The sequence below is a fragment of the Medicago sativa genome, chromosome 2 (genome assembly GCF_051527215.1).
Source record: "Medicago sativa cultivar Bolivia chromosome 2, Bolivia_mono, whole genome shotgun sequence".
Lineage (NCBI taxonomy): Eukaryota > Viridiplantae > Streptophyta > Magnoliopsida > Fabales > Fabaceae > Medicago > Medicago sativa.
This window is the reverse complement of record NC_140750.1, coordinates 81,124,568-81,146,483: the sequence shown is the minus strand read 5'-3', so window position 1 is coordinate 81,146,483 and position 21,916 is coordinate 81,124,568. Positions and strand designations below refer to the sequence as shown.

At 33.3% G+C, this 21,916-nt stretch overlaps 4 protein-coding genes across 5 annotated transcripts; all 4 read left to right on the top strand.

Annotated features, from left to right (window-relative positions):
* The first annotated feature begins 1,458 nt into the window (after positions 1-1,458).
* LOC146951379 (uncharacterized) lies at positions 1,459-4,466 on the top strand. The gene has a single exon (XM_085747348.1). The coding sequence runs from the start codon at positions 2,077-2,079 to the stop codon at positions 3,889-3,891; it is 1,815 nt and encodes a 604-aa protein (XP_085603474.1). The 5' UTR covers positions 1,459-2,076; the 3' UTR covers positions 3,892-4,466.
* Positions 4,467-6,748: 2,282 nt separating this feature from the next.
* Positions 6,749-9,556, top strand: LOC146951378 (protein CHROMOSOME TRANSMISSION FIDELITY 7-like). The gene is made up of 5 exons (XM_085747347.1): positions 6,749-7,241; positions 7,664-7,753; positions 7,842-7,910; positions 8,484-8,824; positions 9,101-9,556. Exons 1-5 carry the CDS (start codon positions 6,861-6,863, stop codon positions 9,228-9,230), a joined length of 1,011 nt encoding a protein of 336 aa, XP_085603473.1. The 5' UTR covers positions 6,749-6,860; the 3' UTR covers positions 9,231-9,556.
* A 2,667-nt stretch (positions 9,557-12,223) lies between these two features.
* On the top strand, positions 12,224-13,751 carry LOC146951377 (F-box only protein 8-like). Its single transcript, XM_085747344.1, has one exon. The coding sequence runs from the start codon at positions 12,343-12,345 to the stop codon at positions 13,582-13,584; it is 1,242 nt and encodes a 413-aa protein (XP_085603470.1). The 5' UTR covers positions 12,224-12,342; the 3' UTR covers positions 13,585-13,751.
* Positions 13,752-17,206: 3,455 nt separating this feature from the next.
* On the top strand, positions 17,207-21,565 carry LOC146951376 (B3 domain-containing protein Os05g0481400-like). Of its 2 annotated transcripts, XM_085747345.1 has the most exons (8): positions 17,207-17,243; positions 17,509-17,592; positions 18,384-18,449; positions 18,535-18,630; positions 18,985-19,049; positions 19,124-19,289; positions 19,437-19,643; positions 20,750-21,565. In XM_085747345.1, the coding sequence occupies exons 2-8, from the start codon at positions 17,509-17,511 to the stop codon at positions 21,302-21,304; spliced, it is 1,239 nt and encodes a 412-aa protein (XP_085603471.1). In that variant the 5' UTR covers positions 17,207-17,243; the 3' UTR covers positions 21,305-21,565. The 2 variants fall into 2 exon arrangements, with proteins under 2 accessions (XP_085603471.1, XP_085603472.1); XM_085747346.1 differs by lacking the exon at positions 18,384-18,449.
* Positions 21,566-21,916: the final 351 nt, after the last annotated feature.

Below are 21,916 nucleotides of genomic sequence, written 5' to 3'. Positions count from 1 at the left end.
TCCCTTTGATTAATTATATTGAAAATATGTTTTAGAGAACCTTGATTTTCAATGAATCTTTTGCAATAAAAAATGCAAGAAGAAACATATTCAAATAATTAAAATGGTACAACCTTATTGATTTGTCCAGAACACCAAAAATCTTAGGACCGATCCTGCCAACAGGGCATTTGGAGCTAGTGGTTTGGGCATGTGCTGCCCTACTATTATCTCATTGAGTGGCACTATACTTTCATGCATAAGATATGAGTTCTATTTTATCTTTTATCGATCAATTGAAAAAGAAAACTTTACTAAAAAAATGAAAAAGAAAACAAAATAAAGTGGAAAGTGTATTGTCCATGAAGCTTCTTTCCAACATACATAAATGTTACTCATAATTCAAAGCAAATGGAGAAAGGGATTGCCCCTTGATGAGGGCCACAATGGAATGGAGGGAGGGCTTGCTTGCTGCCCATTTTGATGTTTTTTATTTTTATGTTGTAATAAAAGTGTAAGGGACCAATTCTGGCCAAAAACACTAAGTATGAATTTCTAGTGTGTTTTATCCATTTTAAAGCTTTCAAAAGCTTTAAATGGCGTGCTTGCTTTATTTTAAAAAGAAAATAATATGCTGAATCAAGTATAGTGAAAAGAACTCAAGAACATTAATGGGAGGGAGAAAAATAGCACATGACATCAAGGGAAAGAAGGAAGTGGTGCTTTGACACTTTAAAGCACAATAAATTGTTTTCTTTCAGCCCATTCATTGAAGAAATCAATTGGAGACGTTATTAGCATCATGGGAGACGCCCCCACCATCAATTGTGGCTGCACAATTTCATTCTAAATCAATTTGTAACCATTTTTGCAATTATTCAGCACTAGGCATTAATGTTAGACTAATGGCTGAATTTTTAGAGTTTTCATGAGTTATTTTCTTTGATGTTCCTTGTATTACAGCATATGACCTCTTCTTATATATAAGGGGCGAAAATCATCAATAAAGAAAAGACTATTTTGAGTGAAAAACTACACTATGTGTGTTTTTGAGCAATTGCTCTTTGGTTCTGGATTGGACCAATTTTGATCATATCAAGAATCCTTTCTTGTGGTGATCCTCAATCCCATAGACTTATCACTTTCTTGGATTAGAAAGTGTGGCGTCCCTTTCTTTCCATTCCATTTCTCCATTTTATCCACAAAATCTGTTTGGGTCAAAATTCTGCCATTTGCATATTTTAACCCAAATAACCACTTTCCATTCTGTTTAATGCATTTTTGAATCACATTATCAAGCAATTTCGTGAATTTGGAGGAAAAATAACAATTTTTGGAATATTGGACTCATCAAGTGGTATCAGAGCTTTGGTACAAATCAGGTGTTATCTATCTTTTTATATTTATTTTATATTCAGTTTACAAAAACAAAAAAAAATTGAAAAAAAAAACAAACAAGAGAGATAGCATTTCAACACAAGAACGTGAAGGAAAAAAAGTGAATTTTGTAGAATTTTACACTTATGTGTATTGAGAGCTTTGTCTCTTATGGTTCTGGATTGAACCATCCTTGATCTTATCAAGAAATTCTTTTCTTGTGGTGATCCTCGCATCCATAGACTTATCACTTTCTTGGATTAGAGAGTGTGGCGTCCCTGTCTATCCATTCCATTTCTTCATTTTTGAGTCTTTTCCACCAAAACATTCTTATTTCGCTTCCGACGCTTCCGTGACACTCATCATTTGGTATCAGAGCAAGGTTCTAAAAAGGGTCAAACTTTGGTAAAGTGTCTTTCTTCTTGTTCCTTATTTTTTTCTTTTTCTGTCCAATATTGATATTCATACAAAAAAAACGAAAAACAATATATTAGAAAAAAAATTGCTCCTTTTGGTGTTTCTGCCACACTCTAATTTTTTTCTTTATTTCTTTCGTTTCTAGTCAACCTTTATCCTTTGTTTCTTGTTTTAGTGTCTTTCTTTGTGTTAAGTCTTTGGGATTGTTGATTGTTTTTGGTTTCTTTAAAGAACTAAAAAAGCAATTTGAGTGGTAAGGATCATTTTAAACACTTGTTACTAATTTCACAAAATTTCACAATCATGTCTGATCCACCTTCACCTAAAACAGCAGCTATGACGATTCAAATGAGAGCAATGCGTGAGCATTTTGAGAGGCTGTTAAGAGAACAAGCTGAACAATTCCAACAAAGAGTTGATGAGTTAGAAAGAAGGTCTCAAAATTCTAATGATGGTAGTGGTGATGAGGATGAGAGGAGGCCTAGAAGGAGACCAAGGGAAAATCATTTAAGAGGCATAAAAATCAAAGTCCCATCTTTTGTTGGAAAGAGTGACCCAGAAGCATACCTAGAATGGGAGACTAAAATTGAACAAATTTTTAATTGCCATAATTACTCTAATGTTGAAAAAGTGCAGGTTGCTTCCATTGAGTTCAAGGAGTATGCTTTAGTATGGTGGGATCAATTGATCAAAGAAAGAAGAAGGTATGGAGAACAACCGATTGATTCTTGGGATGAGATGAAGAGAATCATGAGGAGAAGGTTTGTACCTTCCTATTACCATAGAGACTTGCACAACAAATTGCAAAGACTTACTCAAGGTTCAAAAAGTGTTGAGGAATATTTCAAGGAGATGGAGATTGCAAAAATTAGAGCTAATGTGGAAGAAGACAATGAAGCAACCATGGCTAGATTTCTTCATGGTCTAAATCATGACATTAGTGACATTGTTGAACTTCATCACTATGTTGAAATGGATGACTTGGTACATCAAGCTGTCAAAGTGGAACAACAACTCAAAAGAAAAGGCCAAGTAAGAAGAAACAGTTCTTCTTCTAACTCTTCAAGTTGGAAGGATAAAATAGAGAAGGAGGGAGCCTCGTCATCAATTCCAAAGGAGTCCATGGCTGATCCTAAAGGTATACAAACAAACCCTTCTCAAAGTACTTCTACTAACAAAAGTGTTAAGTGTTTCAAATGTCAAGGTCAAGGTCACATAGCTTCTCAATGTCCAACAAAGAGAACTATGATGATTGAGGAGAATGAACACGTTGAGGTAGAGAATCATGATGGGTATGTTGAAGAGGAGGCTGAAGAAATACCAAGTGGAGACTTTTTCATGATTAGGAGGTTTTTGGGAAATCAAGCTAAGGAGGAGGAATCAAATCAAAGGGAAACTCTTTTCCACACAAGATGCCTTGTTCAAGGGAAGGTATGCTCTTTAATTATTGATGGAGGTAGCTGTACTAATGTTGCTAGTACACGTTTGGTGTCTAAATTGGAATTAGAAACAAAACCTCACCCAAGGCCTTACAAACTTCAATGGCTTAATGAACATGTAGAAATGCTTTGTGATAAACAAGTAGAGGTTTGTTTTAAAATTGGTAAGTATGAAGATGCTGTTTTGTGTGATGTAGTACCAATGGAGGCTAGTCATTTGTTGTTAGGGAGACCTTGGCAGTTTGATAGAAGTGTTCTTCATGATGGCCGAACCAACAAGTACTCTTTTATGCATTCTGGTCAAAAGATTATTCTTGCACCATTGAGTCCTAGTGAGGTTAGAGATGATCAAAAGAAAATGAAAGAAAAATATGAGCAAGAAAAAAGAGAAAAAGAAAAAGAAAAATCAAAAGAAAAGAAAGAGAGTTTGCTTGAAAAAAAAGGAGAGTCTCAAGAAATAGTCATGAACAAACAGCCCCTATATTTACTACTTTGCAAAAAGGTGGCTTTGTTGACTAACACTCAAAATTTTCCAAGTTGTACTAAATTTCTCTTGCAGGAATGTGAAGATGTATTCCCAAAGAAGGTACCACAAAAATTTGAAAGAATTGTGTTTGAACCTGGAGGTTGTATAGCTTCCAAATTCGAGGACGAATTCTTTCGAAGAAGGGGAGTATGATGAGGGCCACAATGGAATGGAGGGAGGGCTTGCTTGCTGCCCATTTTGATGTTTTTTATTTTTATGTTGTAATAAAAGTGTAAGGGACCAATGCTGGCCAAAAACACTAAGTATGAATTTCTAGTGTGTTTTATCCATTTTAAAGCTTTCAAAAACTTTAAATGGCGTGCTTGCTTTATTTTAAAATGAAAATAATATGCTGAATCAAGTATAGTGAAAAGAACTCAAGAACATTAATGGGAGGGAGAAAAATAGCACATGACATCAAGGGAAAGAAGGAAGTGGTGCTTTGACACTTTAAAGCACAATAAATTGTTTTCTTTCAGCCCATTCATTGAAGAAATCAATTGGAGACGTTATTAGCATCATGGGAGACGCCCCCACCATCAATTGTGGCTGCACAATTTCATTCTAAATCAATTTGTAACCATTTTTGCAATTATTCAGCACTAGGCATTAATGTTAGACTAATGGCTGAATTTTTAGAGTTTTCATGAGTTATTTTCTTTGATGTTCCTTGTATTACAGCATATGACCTCTTCTTATATATAAGGGGCGAAAATCATCAATAAAGAAAAGACTATTTTGAGTGAAAAACTACACTATGTGTGTTTTTGAGCAATTGCTCTTTGGTTCTGGATTGGACCAATTTTGATCATATCAAGAATCCTTTCTTGTGGTGATCCTCAATCCCATAGACTTATCACTTTCTTGGATTAGAAAGTGTGGCGTCCCTTTCTTTCCATTCCATTTCTCCATTTTATCCACAAAATCTGTTTGGGTCAAAATTCTGCCATTTGCATATTTTAACCCAAATAACCACTTTCCATTCTGTTTAATGCATTTTTGAATCACATTATCAAGCAATTTCGTGAATTTGGAGGAAAAATAACAATTTTTGGAATATTGGACTCATCACCCCTACAACAGTCTGCCATTGTATTCAATAAGGGGCAAGCATAACTCAGAGTCTCATCCCCGTGTTCTTCCCTAAAGGAGAGGCAATTGATGGCATAGTGGACCCTTTCTTATTATATGGCATTTTAAAGTACCATAGTACTGAATTTTTTTGTCCTTAATATGGCTCTCACGGATTCACATTGACATATCCTTGACAAACAACAAGGGTTTATGGTTAGCCAAAGTTTCCATAGACATTGTGTGGAGAGAGAACAAGATCAATGGTACCTTGTCTTGCCAAAAAGCTATAAAAGACATCTTGCAGTTACTTCCATTGTTAAAGTCTAGCTATGGCCTCGTGTTGTGAAAGAAAAACTCTTCATTAATTCTTGTTGTGAAAGGGCACAACTTGTTTTCCACACACGTTTGAAAATTTATTTTTTATTCATATATAGAATAATAGAATATCATCAACTAAATTGTTTTGTCAATGTGAAAGGTCGATCTATCATCTATATTTTCTTTCTCCTTAGTAAAATAAAACTTCATTCATCTCACATTAACTCATCTCTATTTGTAAAATAAATTTGTCAAAAGATAAATGCATTTTCAATTTTTCAGCTGATATGAATTATAATTCAAAAAAGTGATATTTATTATATTTTTTTAATTGTATACTTTATGTATGTAATACTACTACATGTACATATTCCACACCATATAAATGTTAACACTTTTTCCCTTTCCTACATGCTAGCTGTCACAATATTTCTTATTCTTGATCTACCAAAGAGGCAGCGGCGAAGCTAGCACAATTTTTACGAGGGGGCCAAATATAAAAAAGAAATAAAATATATTTTAAAAGCTAATATATTAAACTTATATAACATAAATTCACAATAATTTTAATTTATATTTAATGAAACGGCAACGAAGAAAATAAAAGCTAAACAATAGTTTTTTTTTTATAAAAGTTGAGCTCTATTGAGTTTTAAGAAGTAAAATTTATCCATAATTGACAGTAAACTGGATATATTTTCAATGTCTAATATCATCTCGCTTTGAACCAACAAAATTGTTTGGAGTAGCCAAATAATATTTTAATGGGGTAGTTACATATAAAACTATTTATTCAATTTTTTTTTCTTCTTTAACAAAGCCATTCGCCCCTGCAAAGAGGAATGATTTCAGGTCAATTTTGACCTGAAACCATTTGAATCGTTTTTCTTTCTTTTTAGTTAAATAAGTGATTTTTCACATATTTTTAGTTTTTTTCGTTGGTTTTGTGATTTCGTTGTCTAACACGACTTAGTTTATTTTGATTTCACATATTTGTGAGGTGTGTTTTTTATTTCCTGTCTTAGTGCGATATTTATTTGATTTAGGTTGAAATATTAACTTTCATCAATCAATGATTTTTGCGTTGTCAACGTTGCAGGTTTGGAACATGAGTATTTCAGTGTCTTGAATATAGTCATATTTGTAGGCATATATATTATGACATTTTATGTTATTAACATGGATATTATGAGTTTGTTCACAAATTCATACTTTTTGTTTTTAGTTATTTTGCATTTGAATTGTATTAGTGTAGTATCAATATGAATGAATGAATATCGTTTATTTTCGTTAAAAAGAATGTTAATAAAAAATAAATTTATACTAAATAAGATTGATGTAGTAAAATAATTAATTTATCCCTTTTATTCATACATTTTTATATATATGTGAAATGATCAAATATGTCGTTGTTATTGTAGAACGAATGGAGTATTAGCTTGATGGTTCATGGAGACGTCCAATTAAAAATTATTTATAATTTTAAAATATCAAGACTAAATTTATTTTTTTTGAAAGAATCAAGACTACATTTATTAATAAATTTAAATAATATTCTCACATTTTTCAATAGTCTACATAAAGGTGAATTTGACAAAATAAAAATAAAAAAATAAAGAGGGAAAAGAAGAATTTTTTTTTTTTGGCGCGGTTTAATTCCCGCGCAAAACAGGAACGAAACAATTGAAGTAAACGGCGGTAGCTACTGGAGTGAGTGCGAATCGTTGCAAATGCAATCAAAGATCAACAAATTTTTTAAATCTCCCTCCGATTCTTCTCCCGCCACCGTTGCCGACTACAGCAACGTCGGCAACGATGATCTGACCAATTGGGACTGGGAAAACAAAAAGCAACACTCTATTTTCAACACTTACACCCGAATTCGTCGAAACCCTCACCCAATTGCTTCACCTTCCACCGTAATCCAAAAACCTATCATCGAGAAGAACAAGAAGAGAAGCTACGATCAGTTGCATTTGGATTTCGGTCAATCTGATTTCCTCTTACGCGCGTGTTCTACTTGCGGTGTTCAGTTCACTCCTGGAAATGTAGAAGATGAGAAATTACACGCACAGTTTCACAAACGTTTTACACATGGAATCCAATTTAGGGTAATTAATTTATTTTCCCCTTTCATAATCTTCATTATTTGTTTCCTATGTTGTGTTTTTGAATGAACTGATTCATGTGAATTGATTTTGATTTTGATACATTTATGTAAACGTTTGAGTTGAACTATATATTTGATTTTAAAAATAAATTCTGGAATAAAAAACTTAGTGTATGTTTGGTTCTGTGAATAAAATTGATTATGCAAAATTGATTCTAACTAAAAGTCACTTGAAGGTAAAGTGATTTTAAAAATCAATTCTGGAATAAAAAACTTAGTGTATGTTTGGTGGCTAAATCAATTATAGTCAAGAGCAACCAAACATGTCAAAATCAATTCCACACCTTGAGAATCAATTTTGACTACTTCAAAAATGGAACCAAACATATATTTATTCATATTCTTGATTCTGTTTTTCTGCAGGGTTGGAGTAATGAAAGGGTTATTTCTTCTAACAAGAGTGGTCGGATTGTTTTGGTTTTGGATACTGATCCATCTGCTCATAGAAACAAGGTACTTTATTTATTGCTTATAAGTTCTAAACCTGTTTCTTATGATTTGCAGCGTTGGACAAGTTCTTATGAAATCGTAATTTTGACAGGTTGAAGAAGTTGTGAAGATGATGGAAATTGAGTTGGGAAGTGGATGGATAGCTCGCCAACACTCTAAGGTGGATACTGTTCTACTTCACAACATAAAAAAAAAAAAAAACTAGTTTGCAATTCAGATTTTTTATTGTAGTGCAGTTTAGAATCTTGAGATTACCTTGTAAATTATAAAAGTATGTGTTTGATTGTAGAGGTACAAATTTGATTATAACATAGTGCTCGAGTAGAATTGATCTAGTCTCTAGAATTGAGTATAACTTGAAGTTAGAGTTTAGAGCTTTTGTCTCCACAATTGATTTTTACTTTCATATTTATTGTTCAACACACTTTTAGCAATAATCAATTGTCATCACCACTGAATTAAACATGCATACACTTAAGTTTCTATATTAAAATAAGTTTATGATTATTCATTTATGCAAAAATGCTTTAAATTTGTATCTGTTCATGGAGATATCAAATGAGAGAGCTTCTTAAATAAATAACATTAAGATGCAAATGTTGATTTCTGCTTATTATAAGCAATAAATATTTGTTACTACTTTTCTGAAAGTACTTGTAACATTTATGCTCTACATGCATATTATTTTAGGCTGTTTTATATATTATTGATTGGCAAAGTCATACACATACAGGTCTATTTGTTTGTTTCACTCCAGAGGATTGTTGGGTGCGTGGTTGCAGAACCAATCAAAGAAGCATTCAGAGTTGTGTCTTGCTCAGATACTGGGCATTATGATAATGCAAGGAAAAAGGAAAGGAAGGTGTGTCCAACCACCCTCCAGTTTGGGAATATTGTTTTTCAAAGGGAAGTTGAAAAAAGATCCGTGAATGCGAGTGATTCTGAGGTGAGCGATGGTAGGGCAATCTTCTGTGAAAGCAAACCTGTTGCTGCTGTTTGTGGCATTAGAGCCATTTGGGTCACTCCCTCCAACAGAAGAAAGCACTTTGCTAGCCAATTGCTGGACGCTGTGAGGTAAATTAAACTTGCTTTAGTTGTGTTTCTAATTGAAAACTAAATCATACAACAAGAGGACCCTGCATTATCTGAATAGTGCATAGATTTAGCGAGAGTCAATATTCAATAACAACAAATAGATTCAATTCAACTAGTAAACACATGATGGAGGATGGCTTATGTAATCTCACATCTTTTAAGCATTTAATACTAGCTGTGTTGGATTATTGTTAATTGGTTAATTAATTTCCGTCTTGTTGATTTATTTTCTTTTCTGTGCTAAATTTGTGGCAGGAAAAGTTTCTGCACGGGCTTGGAGCTCGAACGCACTCAGCTAGCATTTTCTCTGCCAACCTCAGCTGGGAAGGCATTAGCCTGTAGTTATGCTGATACTGGATCATTTTTTGTGTATAAATTAGTGTAATTGGGGAATAGAAACAGATGTGGAATCAGGGAGTCTCATGTCATTGTTGAAGCTGGAAATCAAGTAGCACGTTCTTCTCATTCTGTTGGAAAATGCTTTGGCAAAACATTTAGTACCTGTGGTGTAATAGCAGGTGAGTAAGAGATTTCATATGCACTTGAAATTGTATTTCTGTGCTTTTTGTATATTCAGTCATGACATTTAAGTGTTAATAATCGTTGATGGTGAGCCACAATCAATGAGAATGCTTGCTATTTGATTATTCCCCTGTAGTATTTCATGCTGAGTCAGGTTTCAATATTCATTGGTCATATGTTATCTGGGCATTTGTGAAGGGTGCCATATAAGGTGGAAGCAATTGATTATGTTTACTTTTATTTCATGAAACATTATCCTCAATGTGAATCAAACCCGTTTTACTAGAATAAGAATTGCGAATCATACCCTTTTTCGGACTACCTTTACTAATCATGCTGAGAACAAAAAATGCATTAACTTGGTGTTATTTAACTACTCAGTCAAACCATGTCTTCATTATAAACACATTTGACAGGACTTTGTCTAAGCAATCCCATGCATTTGCAACAAAACAGTTTTCCCTCTATCCAATTTTAATTTTCAATATTTATATGATTTATAAAAAGTTGACTACATTATGTGTAAGTGTAACAAAAAAAAGTCTATGCTTTTTCTCATGAGTTACTTTTGAGTGACCCTTGATATTCAAGAAATCGGTAACCCTTGAGTCAAAAGAAAAAGACGGTGGTAAACTTTCAATCACTTTTTTTCATAAGCAGTAACCCTTTAACCTAAGCTCTTGTTTCTTATAATTTGAGCATAAGTCAACCAAAATTAATATACTTTCACCTATCATCCTAAAGAACACAAAAGGTTCTTTATAAGTGGCAACCCTTTAATTCAAGCTTTAGTTATTCTTTTGAATGAATGAGAAGTTTCTTCATTTTGTACAAGGATAAAAATGTTGCAATTTTGCTAGAGTGTGTAAGAGATGTTGTTTGAGTAGACCAATGCTTCTAACAATGGTCTCACCTTTTTTGCCTTTTCCTTGACAAGATTGTTATTATAAGTAGTGCTGGAAATGAGTCAGCTGTGTCAAATTTAGTTTAGCTCAACTCGATAATGATTAGCTCACTGAAAACTCAACATATGAACCCTGTTTTTTAGCTTGAACTTAACAAATTTAAACTCACAAACAACTTGGTTCTGCTAAAAATGTTGTAATCTTTATAACTAAAAGGTGAGCTGAATTAGAATCAGACACTTACTTGGCACACTCCATACCAAATATGTCTAATTATGTTTTTCATATTTGCAAGTTTGAGTTATTTTAGATTTTTTGTTTCGATATGATTTATGTTTTTGATGTCAAATGTTTCATGTGTTCCATATTATATCTGTTTCTTTTTATACTGAACTCAATGTCTTACTTGTTAGACATCTTTTGGCATTAAATTCAAGTCTGGGGGCATTGTCTTTAAGAATAAGATCTTTATATAATAACATTCAGAATGATCTATTGTTATTTAACCCTTGCTGCACTATTATTGTGATAAACATGTTTTATGATTAGGCAGTAACAAGATTTTTGATGTATGAATTATAATCTGTGGTTGGTTACCTAATGAGTAATTAGGATAAGAAAAGTTAAACCCCTTTCAGGGTATGGTGCAAAGTTCTTCAGAGATCTTGGTACATTTGGTTCTGCATATTACAGCTGATTTATAGGCTATTAGCAATCAAATAAGAGGAAAGTAATCCTCAACCGTCTCAAGGATCTCCTGGAAGTAATCCTATAGAACATTCTTATACCTCCATCTATATTTCTCATGTTTTAAATGAGGAGAATGGTCATGCTACACAATCAGCTGCAAGAAACACTAATCCCTAGAGCCTTTAACTTTTTCTTGTTTTCCTTTTAGCAGTGACATTTCTTTGCATTGATGATATTGTGGAAGTAAACATTTTTGTTGCAAAAATTAAATAATAACGCCTCGTTTCATAAGGTTATGATGTCGAATTCCAGGATGTACAAAACTTCATCCGATTTAATCCATCTAAGGAGACAAAGTTCTTGTTAGAAATTTCTTGCAAAGCTTCTTCTCTATGATGATGGGGTAGATGAGGGAACCTTACTTTATTTCATAGTCACTTTATTGAATTTCATATTCAACTTGACAAAACCTCGACACCTTCCCTAATTTTATCTAATTTTATCCATGTTTAATCGACAACTAGTGCTCTAAGCAACATTATCTTTTTGTTTTTGCTAAATTGCATGGAATAGTAGACCATTTCAAGATGGTCTTGGATTGATAGGAATACATAGTAGACCATTTCAAGATGACACATACACTAGGAAGGAATATGACTCATCTTTCGGTTAGAATAAGCTAGCACCAAGAGTGATAGGAATACTCTATTTCTAACACTCTAACATTGTGTTTGGTGGGACGGCTGCGAGAATTTATTTTGGTGGAATTGTTTTTGGTAAAAAGTGAGTTAAAATTGAATTAATTTATGTTTGTATACGTAAAAGTGATTTTTGTCGACTCAACTTATGTTGTTTGAATCAAAATTGATTTTAAATGTATAATTATTAAATGAAAGAGTATGTATTTTGTTTTGCCTGAGGTATGTATGTGTATTTTAATTAAGGATAATGCTACTTATCCCGATAAATATCATCACGAGAAGATCACGACAGTACAAATAATAATATCCTTCTCTGACTCTTTATTGACCAGCGACCCATGTATCGTGTATACGCCAGATCTAACGGATGCAAACTGTTCGTGATAGGTTCGTTATGTTTTCAATCGTGGTGAATAGCACCGCTCATTAATTAATACAAATTAATGGGCTCCATCTTCTCCAAATCCTCATCCTCATAAAATAGAACTCATGTTCCTCCAATTTTCTCACGTTCCCCTCTAAGCAAACGCCACTACCAACCTTGCCAGCAAACCCTTTTCCATTTCTGAAACAACTCTTTCAACAATCACATTTGGGATAAGCTTCTTTCACCCTTTTCAAGCCAATAGGAAAATCACTGTCAAAGCAACCATGCACCGTTTCTGAAACTTCTGGTCTGATGGATAAGGGAAACAAGTCCTCCGTTGTGGCTGTTGCTGTCACAAATGAAAAAAATAAGGTTAGTTGCAACAAATATATACATGATGATCTTGCATTCTATGTTATTTCAAAACTGCCAATCAAATCAATGAAGCGTTTCGGATGCGTACGCAAATCATGGTCCATCTTGTTTGAAAACTCTCATTTCATGACCATGTACCGCGGCCATTTCATATCTAATAACAACCATTCTGATTCTCAAAATGACTATCATACATTTCTCCTCATACATCATCCTGAACTGCCTGTCATGTTTGATCATCGTTACCATGCAGAATTGTGTTTGCTCTCTAATGAGAGGATTGAGAATAGCGTCAAATTAAGTTTTCCACCTCCATTTCAAAAGAATGACGATAATCTTCGTATTTTGGGCTCCACTAGTGTTAACGGCATTCTTTGTCTCGAGCAACATAGACGAGTAGGAGATCCAAATAAGGTCCAATTTGTATTGTGGAATCCGGCTACTGATGAATCTGTGCTCATTCCTCCCGCCCCTGACGAGTTTGGAGCAGGACACCCTGACCGGTACACCCGGTACACAAGGTATCACTTTAGTGGGTTTGGTTATGACCAAGTTAGAGATGACTTTAAGGTGTTTCAGTATGTAACATTTGATCACATAGACAATGTATCTTATGCCCCCTTGTTTGAGATATATAGTCTAAAAAGTAACTCTTGGAGGATACTCGACATCGATATGCCTAACTTGTATTATGGTCGGCCGGACCAAGGTCTCGACGTGTACATGAATGGAATGTGTCATTTCATGGGTACTACGCATAGTGACCAATGTTTGATGATGTCATTTGACTTAAGCAATGAGGTGTTCTTTACAACACCCGTGGATGAAAATTCTGGTTTTGAATTCATTTTCAGATATTTGGTGGTGTTAAATGGGTCAATTGCTTTGATCTCAAATCATTACGACAATGCTCCTTTTAACATATCAATTCTAGGTGAACTTGGTGTGAAGGAATCATGGACCAAACTATTTTCTTTTGGCCCTTTACCTTCCATTGAGTGGCCCCTAATTGGAGTTGGGAAGAAGGGATATATTTTCTTTAGAAAAAATGATGAACTAGCATGTGTTGATTTGAGCACCCAAATAATTGAGGATATTGGTATTAAGGGAGAGCAATTTTGTTGTCAGATTGGAATTTACAAGGAAATCCATCTTTTGATAGGAGGATTAAATAATTAGTTGTTTTTCTTGTTATAACCCAGAGGTATATGTCTATGGTTACTAGGGTTTTTACCTTGTATACCAAGTGATATGTCCACTGCTCAAATCATAATTATTCTCAAGTATTTGACAAAATAAGAACCCATTTGGTGATTTGGATCTTGCTTTATCAATTTTATTTTGAACGTTTACTCTTTTTCGATTTGCAAACTGTGATTTTGTTTCTACTTCAATTGTAAGAATGATATTTTTTATCTTTACTGAATGTGCTCTATTTCTGCGGTTATATTATATCTCTTTTCGAACTTCATTACATTCTGCTTGAAATATACATACCAATGTGTATAATATCGTTCTTTAGTTTTTTTGTTAACAATCCAAATCAGTTAACATGGCGCGTACAGGCTTCATGGCTTAGTAATTGTTGAGCTTAGCCTACTTGTTTCAATTATGTCTTACTATTGAAGTTTGATAAGTGTATGTGTAATACCCCCTCCGGTCTTAGTTCTTTATCGCAGAATGTTGCACTCGGTATTCAGTTCTGTCTTCATTTTCTCTCAATAAAGAATTTCTATTAGAGCTGGGGAACCTTGATGCAGAGAAACTTAGCAACAGTACAAGTGGTGGTTTTAATTTCACATGATTTGTTTTGTTTTGCAGTACACAAGTATGAATATATATTCAGTTATCTGCTTGATGATTTTCCTTTCGCGCACGCTCAGTTTCTCTATTTTTGTGCACTTTAAGGTGATTTTTTGTATGCTCGTTATGATGATCACTCGGTAAAGACATAATGTGTTCAGATTTATAGTCTTTTATCACTTGGGTTGCAGCAAGAAGTTTATCAATTCAAGAAAGACATTAGTAATGTGACAATCCACTTGTTTTTAATTATACTTCATAAGCATAACTACCCAACTTTGCTTATCAAATTTTTATTGCATATGTACTTGGATCAATACATTTTAATTCCTATTATTATATATAAATCTCTAAAGCACATGAAGAATCATGCATGTTGGGAAAAGGAATTCTGAATAAGGAGGATAAAAGGAAGAGATATAAAACAGGTGAATCATGATCCTATTGTGAAGGAGATTTGGAGCAAAAAGGGTAACGCATTGAAGAATCATGAGGTTTCTGTGCTAGTGATTCAACGTGAGGAACCAAATGTTGAAAAACTAGTGAATGATCTTGTGCATGAACAACCTTAGTTATTACCGTTTTTCTTAATTCCTTTTCTCCTTTTTTGGTTAAGGGTTTGGCCCTCCATATTTTATACTCCCTCCGTCTCTAAATAATAATCGTTTGAGGTTTATGCACGATTATTAAGGAAATGATTGATTGTGTTGATTTTGATGGTAAAATTTGTTTAATTTATTAAAGGGAAATGTTAACTTGTGCCCTTGATGCATAAGTTAAGAAACCAAATGTGGAAAATTTTTCTTGGAAATTGTGCATTCAATACCTTAAAAGTTTCAAAAGTTATCTTCTCAATATAAAATTTATTATTTAATTCTATTTTAAGTTTCTTATCTTGTGTCCTAAGGGCACAAGTTAACATGACCCTTTATTAAAACACCCTTATTAATTATAGTTAGTGGAGTAGTTAAGTTGGATGAAATTCAATAAATAAGGGTATAATAATGGAAAAAAAATAATAAATGCTGCATTGGTATTCTAAATTGATAATTATTTTGAGAAAAAGAAAAAATGGTAAAGAGACAATTATTGTGAGACAGAGGGAGTAGATGATTGTTGTTTGTTGGGGTGTCAACATAGGTAGAATGTCAAATAAACATAATGATGATTTTGTGTGCTCTTAGTTTACTTAAAAAATATAATTTCTTTTACTTTCAAAGAGTCTCTGATACTATGCTAGTGTGTGTGATCGAATCAGAGAGTATCGAATAAACACGAGGAAAAATGAAGTAATCAAATTAGTAAAATGCAAGAAACGAAATTAATACACATTAAGCCAAAGCCCTTTATATTAGATAGATTCTAATCTGATATCAATACATATGCAGCGGCTAGCACTCTCATGTCATGGTTGAAGTTGGAAATCAAAAGTGTAGATAACATTTTGTTCTTGTAGTGTAATGTCGATTGGAAAATGCAATAACGTGGACTTTTGATTGCAATATAAAGAAGAACTAAAAACAATGAACTAGTGATGATTTTTGCATTTATACTCTTTTACATTTGTTTTATTTTTCGGGGAATTAGTCACTTTAGTCCCTGAATGGGGAACGATTCGTCAATTTAGTCCCTGAATGCAGATAATATGCAAAACAGTCCCTGCATGATCAATTTCAGGGACTAAAGTGACTAACGAAGTCTACATTCAGGGACTAAATTGACTAACGGAGTCTGCATTCAGGGACTAAATTGACTAACAAAGTCTACATTCAGGGACTATTTTGTAATTTATCTGCATTCAGGGACTAAATTGACGAATCGTTCCCCATTCAGGGACTAAAGTGACTAATTCCCCTTTATTTTTCTCTTATAAATTTGTGTTGCAATGCATAAAGTAACTCATAACTCACTCCAATGTGAGTAAACCATAAGAGGAGAATGACTTGAATTTTATAGTACAAATTACGATATAGGCAAACCATGTGGGATGCACGGTGTTAAATAATATTTCGTGCGGTTTATTTAAAAAGGGAATTAACGTATGTATGCAAGAATGACTTGTACCATTCTATGTCATTCATTCATTTGGTGCAAACAAAGGTGTTCGCGATGCGATTTGGTTGATGCAGTTTTATACGAGACAATACAATTTTTTTTTTAACATTAAAGTCCAGTTAAAAAGTTAAGACACAACTTATTTCCAGCAATGTTTTTAAATTTCATCTAATATTACAATTTCATTTCATCCAACAATGTTTTCAGCAGCAAAACTATATTAAAAACGTTGACAAAAAGTAATTTTATTCGGTAAAAGTTCTGGTTGAGTTTCTTTGAGTACTGGACTATGTGGCATAAGTTTAATTACTTTTTTTTTCTTCTAATGTTGCGGTTCGGTTCGGTTTAGTTCAGTTAGTAAAATAAAAGCTGCAAACCGAACTGTATGGTTGAGTAAAAAATGACCCGAATACAGTAAAAGCAAATGCAATTTTTCCGGTTTTCAATTTATGTTGGTTCGGTTTACAATTTTCTATAATTACAAATGTAAACTCTATTCTAATCTTTTGTTTTTTGTGGTGGTCTAATCTTCTTTATTTACCTACGTTGTCAATCCTTTATTCTCCATTATAGTCTATTCAGAAGTTGATTAAAGAGACTAAAAATATACTAGCACTTAGTATAAAATTTCTATGGTCATTTAACATTGACATAAAGGTCAAACAAGGATTGAATCGGTGACCATTTATGAAGGAGTTAAAGTCATTTATCACTTAATTAATTCATTGATGGTAAATTTAGTCAAAGACTCAAAGGGGATTAATATCGACACAAATGTAATTTTCCCCCAAGGGTTGCGAAATAGAACGCGGTAAAAAACAACATTTGAAAATCAAATTGCCTCCTTCCACTGTGCCTTTTTTTCCGGACAGTCACTCTTACCAAAAGACACTATTGCCCCTTTCCACCTCTTCATATTCAAACCCTTTTCTTTCTCCTTTTCAGCTCAATCTTTTCAACTTTTCTTTCTCTCAATCAAGGTATTCAAAACTCATTCTTCTACATTCTTTCGTTGTTCTTCTTTTCAAATCAATGAACCCTTTTTTTGTGTTAAAGAAAATGGAAAAAAGCTTAAAGATTTCATTTTTCGTTTTTAAGATTATCTGCTATCATAAAAGTTTTTACCTTTTGATTTTCTATTGAAAAAAGCAAGTGTGTTTTTGTCATTTTTATAAATAGTTGCATTTTTTCTGTCAAAAATATGAAAATTTTGATTTTTTGTGTTGATTCATTGTTTGTAAGCAGATGGCAAAGGGTTGTTCCACTACCAGTAACAAGTATGAAGCGGCCAGAGAACAAAGACTTGAGGAAAACAAGAAGAGGTTTGAGGTAATTACCACTTTGTTTAAGATAATCTTAATCAGTAATTATCATTTATTTACCTTAATCATGGCTTGAAACTTTGTGAGTATGCATTTGTAAAATGCTTAGGACTTTCATGTTGATTGAAATCAAGGTTTTTAAATAGTGGTCGTGTTGCGATCTTTGATATTAAAGAAATAGTTGTCAGATGTGGTTGATGTAGAAACAATAAACATCAAAAACCTTGATGGCGTGACCTAAAATGTTTTTGCGGGTTATTTTTAAAACCCGATTGAGTAGTATATATCAAAAAACTTGATCACTTAAACTTTTAGAGTATTGTATATGCTTGTGTAAAAATTCAAGACTTCTGTGTTGGTTTAAGTCATGGTTTTAAATTGTGGTCGTGTTGTCAACTGTGGTTGTCGTGGTCAGTCGCAAAAACATAAAAAACTTGATGCTGTGACCTATATTGAGTAGTATATATAATATACTTTGATTACTTAAACATTCTGACCAGTGTAAATGTCTGTGTAAAATATTCAAGAGTTTCATGTTGGTTTATATCATGGAATTAGTTGTCAAATGTGACTGATGCAACCTCAACTGTGTTACAAAATCATATAAAACCTTAACGTTGCGGCCACGATCCTAGTTGGATTCTATTTCAATGTTGATAATAGTTGTGATAATGAGGTTTGAACCCATAGATTTATGCAAACTACCTGTGTCCCTCACCACTAGTATAGTTTTAGTGTTATATTTTGTTCTGTTTTGATGATTGCTTATTTTACATAATATCCCCTTTTGTTCTCAAGGATTTAGGAATTTCAAAAATTTCCAAAACATTGACAGAAATTGCAAGTCCAGCAAAGAAATCTACGGTAAACTTGCAATTTTTTTATTTGGTTTTACTCTGTAAAGAACCAACATTTGGTTTGACTTAGCTTTCCCTATTTCTCTGTGCAGAATCGTCGTTTCAAACCAAAATCAATGACTAATCTTGTTCTGGAACCTAGGCGCTCTTCTCGTGCCAGAAACACAGTTCCTTCGTATGCTGAAGAGGTAAGCGGTGTTGCCTTGCAAAGTTCAAACTATCATTATGCAATGAATTAAACATAAAGTGTGACTCTGACTCAAGAAAGAAGATCTTACCACCTTTGTATAATGGAATATATAAAGCTAGTATGAATGGATATAGTAGAAAAATATAAATACTAGGAATATGTGGTTGAATTTTTTTGTTCCCTAAGACAAAAGTATGAGAATTTATCTCTGGTTTTTGCAGGCTAGTGTTGTGTGGTTTTTTTTTCCTCTGTGAAATCCTTGATTCTTGAATTCAAATATTCAGCATTCTTTTCCAACATGATAGTTTTGCAGAAATGTCTATTTGACAGTATATATTTCACTTTATTACAGTTTGGCACAGACCTTCCACAATTGCAGAGGAGGTCAAGGTCAAGGTCAAGTTCGTCATGGGGAAGGTGGTTAACTAACTAATTACGACTTGTCTTTATTGCAAATTGAAATGTTAGTGACATGGTTATGGGAATCTCAGTTACGCTTACGCTGCGAGGCCACTGGATGAAATCAAAGTAGCTACAGCTCAAGAAAGAAAACGTGCTTGGGATGCGGCAGAGGCACTCCAATTCAATTTGCAGTCTTCGAATCCATCATTTATCAAGTCAATGCTCCGGTCTCATGTTTATAGCTGTTTTTGGTTGGTAGGTTTCAGCTCTTACATCTTTATATATTGCCTGCACATTGTTAACCTTGTTGTTCATTCTTCAATGTTAACATTATTATTATTTATAATCAATTAATTTAACATATGATGTACTTCCTAATATATATTATCTTTATTTTGTCAGGGTCTTCCCAGTAGATTTTGTGAGGAACATCTTCCAAAGACAGATGATAAATTTGTTTTAGAGGATGAAAAAGGCGCAGAATATGATGCTGTTTACCTTGCCCATAAAAATGGGCTTAGTGGTGGCTGGAGAGGATTTGCATTGAAACATAAATTGGATGATGGTGATGCAGTAGTTTTTGAATTGGTTGAAGCAGCAAGATTTAAGGTATTTATGTTGCCGATTCTCATCCAACTCTCTTATAACTTCAAAGGTTGTTATTGTTATACTTGCCCAATCAATCTGTCGTGATAGACAGAATAATAACTAAAACCAGCTTGGTGAAAATGTTAGTTGATGGTCAAAATAATTAACTTATTTTGGTAGTTGTCCATGATCTGATTTTGAAAAAACTAAACTGTGGATAAATTTAAGTTTCTAGTCTTGAGGAAGAGGAATACTTTCAAATGGACTGCCACTAATGAACTTTGATATTCAGAAGTCTGAAATTATTTATAACACTCACCTTTGATATTGAGTTTCTTCTTAAGTTCAAGGTTTTTCCTTTTTGTAATATTTTAAAATCTTCAAATTTAAAAGGTTTTATAAATATATTTATTGAGCTTCCACATCAGTTAGAGACATGACCAAATTAATTCTTACAAGGCTTAAGCAATTCCTTACCCCTTGTCTCATGTGCTAGTTTTTGTGGGTTCAGGTAGACCCTTCTCAAATTCTAAAATGGTATTAGAGTTTAAGTCATATGTGTTGCTGAGCCACCATTTGTAATGGTACTAACTTGCAGCCTTCATGCTCCAGATGTCTTGTCTTGAGTGTGAAAGGATCCCACATTTACTAGTGATATGTCCAAAATAGTTGTTATAAGTAGGAAAGTGTTTTTCCTATGTGCTAACTTTTGGAGTTTACTTTTAGGGTTGAAATTATGGTCAAGCCAAATTCTAAGTAGTTAGTGCCAATATAAATTTATTGAAAAACTTGTTCTATAAGAAAGGTTTATTGAAAAATATAAATTTATTGAAGGTTAATTTAGGTGCAATAGTATTCAATATGAAAGTAGTTAACATTTGTTGTTTATATTCGAGACCCAATGGAGTATGTGCTTGCTTTTTTGTGTGCAATGTTCTCTAAAACTGCAGGCCAGGCCCACTTGTTTTTTGTTTGCAAATGTTCTCGGTAATGAAATGACACATATTATCTATATGCTTGCTTTAGAAACAAAAGCATTTATATGCCAGGTGGATCGAATGATGATATCGTGTCCTAACAGAATTCATATGGAAGTAAATAATAATCCTGACAATACATTACTGCAGGTTTATATTGTTAGAGCATTTGAAAATATAGATGTAGAGGAAGAAAAAGAAGAAATCGATGCTTTGGTGGAAGACGGAAATATGCAAACATCCAAAGCAATCAAAAAATCTAAAACTGTGAAACCGAAGGAAGCTACAAAGAAAACTAGAATGCAAAAGGTATCTAAAGTACTTACACTTGAGCCAAAGTCTGAAACTGTTAAATCAGAGGAAACTTCTAGGAAAACAAGATCTTCTCATAACAAAAAGCAAAAGGTATCTGATGTATCTACTGCAATTGAGCCAAAAGAGGATGCACACCTCGAAACAGTGAAACCAGAGGCAGCTACAAAGTTGCCAAACAAGAAAAGGAAGGCAAAAGAAGGTGATGTATCTGAGAAGATTCTTTTGGAAGATAATGCTAAAGCAATGAAGACTGACTTAGAGAAGAAGGAAGAACCTGTTGAGGATGTTGATGTCGAGCTAAAGATTAAGCTAGATGATAAAGCAAGCAAACCTGCCGCAGAAAAACCTCGGAAAATTCGAGCTCCAAAGTTTTTTAGAAAGAGAGGTTAGTCTTGGAGACCAGTTAAAAGGTTATGAAATACTGATGCATTTTAAGGTTGTTTGAAATACTGATTGGCATAAGAAGTGAGCATCTCCTTGTTCCCTTGTTATGAGGGATATTGCTTTTCTATATTTGCCTGTGGGTGATGGCTAAGAGATAATTTAGAAACATTAAACTCTTATTTAGTGGTAGCTTCTGTTTTGATATATGTAGCAGAATGGATTTTCAACGTTAGTATAATTAGTATTCTCTTCTTTCTTATCACTAAATTCCTGAACTACGACACCACCAAGTCAATCTTGGAGGTACTTCTTATCACTAAACTTTATATCTCTTAACACTTTTAAAAATGAAATAGGTACTTCTTCAAAAGTATTACTGTAATGTTGAATAGTAAGGAATGTCATTTCACTAAAAGCAACAAAAAAATATAATTGGTTAGCTTTTTAGAAGGAAAGGCAAAATTACACCGCAATCCTGTAAGTTTGACCACTATTTTGATTGGTCGTGCAATTTATTTTATTTTATAAATTGGTCTTTTATGTTGCATTTTGTTTGCACCGTTAGACTGTAAACTTTGCTCCTCTTACACTATTGTCCTTTATGTCATATTTTGTGAT

Coding starts and splice junctions, on each gene's coding strand:
- LOC146951379 (XM_085747348.1), top strand. CDS start 2,077: ATGTCTGATCCACCTTCACCTAAAACAGCAGCTATGACGATTCAAATG.
- LOC146951378 (XM_085747347.1), top strand. CDS start 6,861: ATGCAATCAAAGATCAACAAATTTTTTAAATCTCCCTCCGATTCTTCT. Junction 7,242..7,663: donor CACATGGAATCCAATTTAGG/GTAATTAATTTA, acceptor GTTTTTCTGCAG/GGTTGGAGTAATGAAAGGGT. Junction 8,825..9,100: donor CAATTGCTGGACGCTGTGAG/GTAAATTAAACT, acceptor AATTTGTGGCAG/GAAAAGTTTCTGCACGGGCT.
- LOC146951377 (XM_085747344.1), top strand. CDS start 12,343: ATGGATAAGGGAAACAAGTCCTCCGTTGTGGCTGTTGCTGTCACAAAT.
- LOC146951376 (XM_085747345.1), top strand. CDS start 17,509: ATGGCAAAGGGTTGTTCCACTACCAGTAACAAGTATGAAGCGGCCAGA. Junction 17,593..18,383: donor AAAACAAGAAGAGGTTTGAG/GTAATTACCACT, acceptor TTTGTTCTCAAG/GATTTAGGAATTTCAAAAAT. Junction 19,050..19,123: donor TCAAGTTCGTCATGGGGAAG/GTGGTTAACTAA, acceptor TGGGAATCTCAG/TTACGCTTACGCTGCGAGGC.